Consider the following 10496-nt stretch of genomic DNA (forward strand, 5'->3'; position numbering starts at 1 on the left):
TGTATAGCAGCGCACTGAGAGGCTGTGCACATACAATCACTGATCAGAGCGAGAGCGTCGCAAAATGTCACAGAAGTGTGTTTTTGGTTGCAAGGGCAAGGCAAACCTGCACAGATTACCAAAAAAAAAAAACAGCAATAAGGGACCAGTGGATGGAGTTTATTTTTACAGAGCATCAACGGAGTTGTGCAAGTGTTTGTGTTTGTTCCCTGCATTTCGAAGATGCTTGTTTTACAAACAAGGCCCAGTTTGACGACGGATTTGCACATCGTTTATTTCTTAAGGATGATGCAATCCCAGCGAAAAAGGGTCACGATCGTGTGTTGGAACCGCAGGCGGTGAGTAAAACTGCTTCAAATATCTCTGTGTTGTTAACTTAGCTATCAAGTAAACAACATGCGATGTTGTCATCAAACTGCACTTTCCACATGTACAGCTTAAAAAAAAAAAAAAAGACGACATAAAGTGGAACTTAGTCATTTTCCAAAACCGCTAAGCAAATATATACAGTTTCAGTACATACCACATAGAGACGTCGTTGCTGATGCTGCTCTTGTTAAATTTTAGCCTCTGGATCTGTGTCACAGCTTCCAGATGCTCTCAACGTAAAGCTTACTGGCACTCGTGATTCTTTAGCTCCGCCCACACGTCACGCCTCCAGCCTGTCGTGTTTTTCCGGGAAAAATGGGTACAGACTATCTTTCTCTTATGAATATAGTGAAACTAAAGACTTTTTGGAGTTATGAAGGATGCAGTACTACTCTATAGGTACTCAAGATTAACGGGATATTGAGTGAAAACGAGCATTTCACCCCCCCCCCCCCCCTTTAAAATAAAACTAAAATAATTTTTTTTTCCTATTTGCACTTTATCTTTAGCAGGTCTAACATATTTAAAATAAAAATGAAAACAAATCAAAGCTACAAATGTCTGGAGAAGAAATCTGGAAAAGAATAATGTGAGAACAAATGAAAACTAAACAAATAGAAAAGACAAGTTTGAAATGAAACAGAAATAAAAATATTATAATTAAAAATATATTTTTTAAGAAATTAACACTTTTAATGAGTAAGAATGCATTAAATTGCTGTTCTTTTGAACTTAATATTATTTATATTAAGAATTCTGGGGGGAACTGCACCATGATTTCCATATAATTTGTAAGCTACAGAATTGTTTCAACACTTGCCAATTCAGCATATTTAAATAATTTATGAAGGATCATGTGACACTGAAGACTGGAGTAATGAATGCTAAAAAAAAACACAGCAATAACATTTTAAAAATACATGAAAATAGAGAAATCTTATTTAAAATGATAATAATATGTGTATTTGTGACGTACATCACCACAATATTGTATATCTGTGTAGTGATGTCACAGAGTAAAGGGTTGGAGTAAGTCTGTGCCCTGTATGTAGATGCCCAGATGGCTCGTTAGTGCCAGTATATTTGTGTGTGCAAACATGATTGGCAGAGCTGGAATGTGTGTGTGCGTGCTGAAGTATGAATGAATCTGAGGTTGTGTGTCTACGAGATAATGCATTCGTGTGTGTGCTGTGCCATAGTTCTGCCAGAGGGTGTGTATGTGTGTGTATTTTCTGCCTGAACAGTCCTTCTGCTGCAGAGCATCAGGATATTTATAGAACACAGAATTATGATGAAGAAAAACAATAAGCTATGCATATTCAGCATCACATGGATGAAAAGGATTATTGGTCAGTAATGGTGCAGTGCGAGGAAAATTTTGTTGGATAGAATGGTTTATGTGTGTGTGATACTGATGTTACCAGCTTCAGCTAATTATACAGTATGAGCTCTAAGAGATAATTACAATACGAAGAGTTCATGTGGGTGTTTGTTCTAAGAGAGGAAAAAGGGGTTTTCCGCTAAACTTTGCCAGTTTCACAGCAGGCCCCTTGTGTAACCTTCACACGCACACACACCTTTCTATCCTCTCTGCCATGTGATTTGCTAGCTCAGGAAGTATGCAGTAAATATTGAATTTGATTTTTCCTTTTCTTAGTGCTGGGATTAATAATTGATGCCGTTTTCTTACAGTTTGTGATGAAAAATTGAAGCACACGTGTGAAGGAGTCTCAAGACACAGTCCAAGAACACGACTACACACTTACAAATACGAAACGCTTAAATACACACACACACACACACTCACACATACACACACACACACGTGTGACATACAGTACAGGCCTATATACTGTATTTATGCAAATACATATGCCACATATATACAAGTTTGCTTGCAGAAGGCAGTTTATTAGTTACTGTGCTTGTGACACAGCACAATATAGATATTCTTCAAACATTGTCTTTAGAGTTTTTTATAAACCCTATACAACTTCTCAATTAACTGGCTAATATGCAGACATTATTCAAACTTGTTTTTAATTTCTACAAATATTCTATCAATGAAAATCAATGTGAGATTTTTTAAAACTTACATTTTAAACTACAGATAGCAGAAATCTTAATAAAAAAAATATTAATGTCTTACTGATTAAAATCTTACTCACCCTAAACATACATACAGGTTGAAAGATTGCATAAACCTAGTTTGTTAATGTTAATTCTTAAGAACAGGAACCTTAGGCCCTATTAGAGAAGAAGAGAGCACTTACGTCTCCTCTGTGATGAGGCTCTGCAGGTGAGATCTGATGGATTTGAGCCAAATAAACAGTCATATTTAAAGTTGACAAGTCAAGTCTCACAGCATCTTCCACAAATCTTCCTGCATTGCATTAGCTGCTGGATTGGCTTCCTGTGGGAATTGATTCATTTGTGCAACCATCATCCAAGTCGCAAAGCTCCCACTGACCTTTGACTTCTGAATTGGTCCAGTTCTGAAGGACACGGGAAGGAGGAGATACTTTCCCTGGCTGCTTTAACATGTCTTCTTCCAGGTCTCTGACACTCATTTGGCTTCCTAAAATATAATAATTTGCATTTTGATTGAAACATTAATGCAAAAGAGACCATTCACACAAAATGTGTTTATCTTCGAAAAACGCAAGATGCAGGCAGTTGAGTGAGGAAAAAAAGTGGTTTACTTGTGTTTACACAGAAAAACAGTGTGAAAAGTAGTTCAGTGAAATGGCAAAAAGCGTTCTGTGGTGTGTTTACTGTTCTAGTCAAATCACACATTTGCAACCACAAAACAATAGGCAAAATGTTCCCTCACAATTAATTGAGAAGTTACACTGTACATGTGTCTATGTGTGAAGCCTGACAATGCCTTGGCCAGATTTCTAAAACACTGTTCATGTTTTAGTTTGCAATACTAATATTAGAAGCATGCATGCACAAACCCACTAGGCAACATCTTACATTTAAATATTTTGCAGGCCCATTTTGTTCCTCTGCGGCAGTGAAAATGGAATGAATTAGACTGAAATGTTCATCTCTGCAATGATGAATAAAAAATAAAGATGTTTACTAGCATCAGTAAGGCTCTAGCTCTGTGGTGGAGGTCTGAATGTTGTTCAAGAGGTCTAAGTTAAATGCAATTGTCACCATTAGTAGAGAGTCAGATTAATTGCTCAGTGTTTTACTCTTTGCTAACCTTTGGCATTTTTATTATATATTTAAGAAATGTATACTTTTATTTATGCATTAAATTGATCAAAAGTCTCAGTAAAAACACTGATTTCTAATAAACTTTCTATCCATTACAAAAAAAACTTAAAAGAATAATGACAATTTCCAGTTTTTAACACTGATATTAATAAGAAATTCCATCCATAGGGAATATATATATATATATATATATATATATATATATATATATACACACACATTACTTTAAAAATGAAGAGAATGTAAGTTAACCACATCTTGAATTACCTTTTTCAACGACCAAATCATGGTAAATAATGGGTTAATGTGCAAAATACAGAACAAATGTCTTATTTTATCACATAAATGAATATACTAACTTATGATAGACTAATATCAAATAAATGATAAATTAATAATAAATGAAACACTTTTTTCCAGCATCAAATACCCTGTAATTCACTGTTATAAAAGCATTTCTCTGCTACAGCAACACTTGTCATGACAAATTAATTAGTCTGTTTTTGTGCTCCTCACCTGACCAGCCAAAACATCTCAAAAGTTTATTGAAACATACTAGAGCCTTTCCGTGTCAACACTGTTTTGACTCGAACTGGACACATGAGTGGCTTTAATGCCCCCTGAGGATATCTGGACTCCTGAAGTCAGTTTTGTTGACGTGTTCCCCTCGGCCCTAGAGGATCATTCCCACTTGTGCAATTAAAGTGACGGAGCACATGATATGACAGTGCTGGAATTTCCAGCAGGAGAGTGATGAGGGGGAAGAGGGAAAGTCAGCAGGGGCTTGTTAAAATGTGCCTCCGAACAAAGCTTCACATCACACAGATGAGTCAGTGCTGGCGTTAACATCAGCCTGAGAGCCGCAGCCTGAGCACAGATCCTGTTTGGAAATAAACATGTACTCCTGGTCAGAATCAAGACCGTGTGCTTCTCCACAGCTGGACGCAAGATAAACCAAAGATTAGACCTTTAAAATCACACAACCTTTGGTGTAGCATTGATCAAAGCAGCAGGGGGTGATGTTCCACACAGATATTAGCGCTTGCTCTAGCATCTCACTGATGCATTTATGGATGATTATGTGCAGGTTGCATTGTACAGTTTCAGTTTTATGCCTTGCAAATTTAACCATTTGTTTTTCTGAGATGTATTATACATTGCTGTTGTTATAAAGAATACCTTTAAAAATACCTTTAGTTTTTTGTAAAAAAAAAAAACTTTACATTAAATGATATAAGTATAAAAACTTCTAAATTATTATTCTAAAATGTCATTGAGATTCATTAATACACATACATGGGAAATCACATTCACAACAGGTTTTGATGGACTAAGAATATAGCAGCGATTTACAAGACGGCCCATTCACATGTTTCTGGCTCTCTGATGTTGGTTAATGATAAACATAGTATGCAAGTAATTGTTTTAAACTCTGAAACTTTAATAACTAAAATTGCCCTGTAAAATAATCAAATGAACCCAGAGAGACACTGCTAAAGACCAACAGCCTAAATAAGCTCATCAAGAAAGCATGGCTCTGGACTTCTGGAGGTCATTGCAGAAAAGACAGTAATTTCCAAACTGCGGATCATCATACTCTACACACTCCATATTATATGCTTGCTGGAATGAGATGTACAGTGAGCAGTAGGCTGATCCAGCACTGGTGTACAGTAGGTCATTCATGCCTACTGCCTATAGACTGTACCATGGACCCATCATGTGCACAGGCACCATTGGTTCTGTTAGCACCACTGAACGAGCAAGGGGTTTTATTCACTCAGATGCAGTACTGGGGCTTGAGTTATGCATTACTGTGAATGTGAACTGACATGGAATAATGTTTACAACCTTCCTGACGCCATAAAAATATAGGAGCACCAAAGTGGACAGAGAGTCTGCTGCAAACATACCCAGCCACACAAGTGCACAAGGACATACTTTTCCTAAATAGACCACAAAGTGGCATTCCATATGCCAGACAGTAGAGTCCAAATTGGTAGTTTCGGAGCTAGATATAATGTGATCGTGCAGATTTATTATACAGTGACAACCATGGTATACTGCACAGTTTTTATTGGTGTGTTACATCTGCAGGCCAGCAGGGGGAGTTTAAGGTTTTAGAGTTTTATGTGCCTTTCTTTAGTGGAGCTCGCTGCCCCTCCTGGTACTCCTTCGAATCCTCCCAGGGACGTGGGCCACGAATGTTCTTCCATCCATCCAAGTCCAAATCCTTTAATTTCTGTAGGAACAAAAGAGATTAAGCTATATTAAATCATCCCCCAAAAAACCACAAATCACATGCACAAACACACAGACATGTAATATCAATTGTCAGGTCTCAAAAGCTACCAAAAAAAAAAAAAAATCATAACAAATACATTAAACTTTAATCAAGTTGTAATGGCCTGGACGCTATGTTACATAAACTAAACTTAAAAATTTTTGTTGATGGTGAACAAAGCTACATTTTTTTTAATCATAAATACAGTAAAAATAGTCATGTTGTGAAATATTATTACAATTTGTAAATAAAACTTTTCTATCTGAATATGTTTGAAAAATGTATTTATTCCTGTGATGGTAAAGCTGAATTTTCTCCAGTCTTCAGTGTCACGTAATCCTTCAGAGATCGTTTTAATATGCTGCTCAAGAAACATTTCTTATTTTTATGAATGTTGAAAACAGTTGTGCTGCTTAACATTTGTGTGGAAACCATGCTAGATTCATTTTTTTTTTTAAATGAATACAAGTTCAAAAGAACAGCAGAAATCTTTAGTATCATTACAAATGTCGGTAACACTTTTTAATAACTGCATGCTATTAATCATTAGTTAAGCATTAGGAAACAGTTAATTCATAATTTATAAAGCATTAATAGACATTTATAAGCAGTTTATAAATACAGATATAAATGATTTATACCTGATTTAAGAGCATATCTATAATGTATTTAATAATAGTTTTTTCATACTTTATTAATGATCAATTTATCATTTCTAAATTAAGTATAGCATTATTTACAAACCAGTTATTAAGTTGTCAGTGGTTCATAAGATCATTTAGAAATTGTAAGTAAATGATTAATAAACTATTTAAATGTGCATTCATACATTTTTTATTCAGACATATAGTAATAGTTACTTATAGTGTTAATAAATGGTTTATTAACATGTATTTCTACTGTAATTCAGGGTTAATTCAGGTAGTTATAAAACGTGTAGTTGTTAGTTAACTATTTTTGTGAGCTCATCTAAAGTGAGGACTATTTATGCCTTGTAAAGCTTTTACAAATGAGATTTAAAGGCTGTTAATATTTCTAATACATATTAGATGAGCTCACATAAATAGTTAACTGACCACTACTAAAGGCTTTATAACTACCTGAATTTACTACATTTCTTGTGATCTTATGAATCACTGGCAACTCCTAAATAACTGGTTTGTAAACAATGCTATACTTCATTGAGAAATGATAAATTGATAATGAATAAAGTATGAAAAACAATTATTAAACACGTTATAGATATGCTTTTAAATCCAGAATAAAGCATTTATATCTGTATTTATAAACTGCTTATTACTGTTTATTAATGCTTTATAAATTATGAATTATCGGTTTACTAATGCTTAATTAATGATTAATAGTGTGCAGTTATTATAAAGTGTTACCCAAATATCTTTGCTGACACTTTAGATCAACCTTGCTGAATTAAATCTTCATGACCCCAAAGAGAACATTAAACTAAGTACACTAGTTACCAAAGAGGAGTCAGCTACAGCTGGGTGTTTTTATTTTATTTTATTTTTTATGATTCATGGAGGATCAGTGTAAGATCTAAAATAAAATAAAAATTAAGATGACACATGACTCCAGTTAATATATATGGTCTAATGAACAGCTGTGAGATGACAACATTTCCCTGCTTCCACTTGAGGGCGCTCTTCTACTACTGTCTGGCAGCAGAGGGTCAGATCTAATAGCAATGTAACTTCTTAAAATGGCTGCAAAGCTAAAAATAAAGTTTTTAAAGTCAATAAATTACCATCGCAATATAATGACAGGCTCAACCAGCCACAGCCTGAAAGGAAGATGCTAAATGAACCAAGTGCCATCCAGTGGACTAAGTCAAGACTAAACAGCTAACTAGACATCTTCCGTCTAAAATAACTTACAGCATGCTAATTGTCGGGTCAGTCAGTCTCCCTGGAGAAACCAAATGTTATGTGTCCTGCTTGACAAACTGCATGACAAAATTGTGATTACAGTTTCTGAGTCACTCTGTGTTAAGTCCAAACCTGCTCCGGTTGCATTTAAGATGCCAGATGCTTAACCATTAAAGTACAACAACCTCACTAGCGAGTAAACATAACTTCCAGTCCGCAGCAAAACAGCAGATGGCTCTATAAAACATTATAGCACTATAAAGCATTACTGCAGTGCACACACACACACACACACAGATTCTCCATCTATTCATCTCATTCTCTCATTACCTCATACTCCTCCTGAAGTATGGCTGACTGTTTTTTAGTGTTCACCCGGGCTTCCAGTGCAGGGTCCAGCTTAAACAAACATGCAAATGAGAAAATACAAATGATGATAAGGGGAAACTATAATAATCTTTTATTAAACCGCATAAATCAGTTCCAGCTGAAGTTCTGTTAGTGTCACTTGGCCTGTACATGAAAAGATTATATGACGTTATATGTTAATCTGTGAAGTTTAACATACCTTCTTTTTCATCTTCTGTGCATCATATCTTATCTGTGTGAATTCTCTCAATCCAAACGACCCTCCAACAACCAGCAGCTTCAGACAAAGATTAAATATGAGCACTAGGGTGTTTCATTATGTACAGGGAATATGATTGATTTGACAAAGGTAGAAAGTTGACAACAATTTTGAACAGAAAAAGAGAACTTGTAAATATACTGCACAAAAAAAAAAACAGATTTATATTAGAATAGACATGTGCCGGTATTGGATAATGTGATATATCAAGGTAATGAGTATGCACGATAATGTTATCTTGGACACTTCTAAATACAGTGAATAATTATATATTACAAATTATTCAGAATTTGGAATGCATTTTAAGAATAATTTTCCCATCAACTGGTCAAAATGCACAACACAGCACTATGCTGCTTGAAAGACCTGTGTGCTGCTCTGATGTAAACAAGCAGGCATGAGAAGCACAAGGGAAACACGTGAGAGACGCGCTGAATGAAAACACATTCACTCTCTGACAGCAGATGGCGCTAAACTGCAGTCAAATGCAGCCCTTACCCTGGAAACCCCATAAAAAAAGCAGCGGCTACTTTCTAAAACATATTGAAATAATTTTAAATAGCCATTATAGCCATTATTTTTTTATGGATTCACTAGTGTTCATCACAGCGCCAAATACTTAAATATACATACTTAATAGTGTAAGTGTTTTGATTCTTTACTACAACATATTCTCTCATCACTCTAACTGTATTCATTTTTTCGTTGTTATAGGCATCAATGAATTGCTTTACATAATATTTTCATATTACTGCGTAAAAATTAACACATAAAACCCTTAACTGAAAAGGGTGGGGTGGGGGTTACTTTACAACATACTTCATTAAATATTAGTAATGTTGGACAAAGATTGCATAACTCAATTTTCTAAATAATAGTTGACGGTAATTAAAACAACAGTTAGATTTAATATTACATCAGATTACAATTAATAGTATTACTATTATTTAAACCATGAATTCGGTTTTGTTATTACCTGGTCTTGTGGTCCACAACTTTTAAAATCATATAAACATTGGACTATAATCAGTGAAAGCTCATTCTGCGTACGAACATTACAGCGCTCACCAGCATCGGGATCCCATATTTCAGTGTCCTGTTCTTTTGGAGTTTACGAACTTGATTCCACATGTTTAGTTAATGCATGTCATTCTACAATTTCATATTATCAACAATAAAGTCAGTCGGACATAATTCAATATGACTCGACCGGGCAGCCTCATATTGCGTCCGTGTAAAACTAAGGAAGAAGTTATTGGTTCCACTTCAAAAAAAAAAAAGACGAATAGGAATGAAATTATTGTGTAAATGAAAGCACATTTACAGTGTTACTTTAGTTCAGCTACAACCGAACACAATAGATCTCTTAACTTTATATTTGAACGTATATTAGAACTTAATATTAGTTCTTGTCATGGAAATATATTTTCTAAATAAATTTAGGACTTTTTTTTTTTTTTACCAGAAAACATGTAACTCAAGAAATGTAACTAGTTTTGTGGCTTTTAGACCACATCTGTTAACTCTTGATCCCATTTATCTATATGCTTGTATACTCTCTAAATTTGTACATAATGCACTTTTCCTTTGAGGACATCTAAACCAAAAATGTCCTATAGGTACTTAGAAAAGTAAATTATTTTCATAGTGTTTGTTATTACATCACAGGTCAAAGAACACACAAAGGCAAAATGGCACATCGAGATCTCTAATAAATTTACTTTATCAAAAGCTATGAAAATAAAATAAAATGCGTACATTGTGTGAAAATATAGGATTTCTTACACTTTCTTCCACTTACCTGTTTTGTTAGGAAATATACAGCAAATTCAATTTAAATAGTAATACGTTGAGTAAATATAGAAATTCATGTCTTTCCTTTTACATTACAATAGATCATTGTCTCAAGTTAACACATTTCTCCTTGATACCAGCCATTAAAAACACAAACACACAACTGTGATTGTTTCTTTATTTAAATTTTCATAATTTTTAAACGTTTTTTTATAAGGTGAAGAAAAATACCTTTTTTGTTCTGTATAATAAAATATGTTAACTTTATTCCTTTATGAAGAGGAAAAAACAAAAAACAAATTAAGTAAAA

General features: G+C 34.4%; 1 protein-coding gene across 1 annotated transcript; it reads right to left on the reverse strand.

The window, feature by feature from the left end:
• Positions 1 to 5017: 5017 nt before the first annotated feature.
• LOC113056797 (cytochrome c oxidase assembly protein COX16 homolog, mitochondrial-like) lies at positions 5018 to 9636 on the reverse strand. Its single transcript, XM_026223659.1, has 4 exons — positions 9461 to 9636; positions 8333 to 8410; positions 8095 to 8163; positions 5018 to 5839 (listed from the first exon to the last, which is right to left on the reverse strand). Exons 1-4 carry the CDS (start codon positions 9521 to 9523, stop codon positions 5726 to 5728), a joined length of 324 nt encoding a protein of 107 aa, XP_026079444.1. The 5' UTR covers positions 9524 to 9636; the 3' UTR covers positions 5018 to 5725.
• Between the last annotated feature and the right edge of the window lie 860 nt (positions 9637 to 10496).

Source organism: Carassius auratus, chromosome 38 (assembly GCF_003368295.1).
Source record: "Carassius auratus strain Wakin chromosome 38, ASM336829v1, whole genome shotgun sequence".
NCBI lineage: Eukaryota > Metazoa > Chordata > Actinopteri > Cypriniformes > Cyprinidae > Carassius > Carassius auratus.

Bases quoted from the DNA above. Each gene is read 5' to 3' on its own strand.
- LOC113056797 (XM_026223659.1), bottom strand. From the start codon at position 9,523: ATGTGGAATCAAGTTCGTAAACTCCAAAAGAACAGGACACTGAAATAT. The intron at 8,411-9,460 runs GTGAGCGCTGTA...CTTTGTCTGAAG, and splicing joins AATATGGGATCCCGATGCTG to CTGCTGGTTGTTGGAGGGTC. The intron at 5,840-8,094 runs GTAATGAGAGAA...TTGTTCCTACAG, and splicing joins TACTTCAGGAGGAGTATGAG to AAATTAAAGGATTTGGACTT.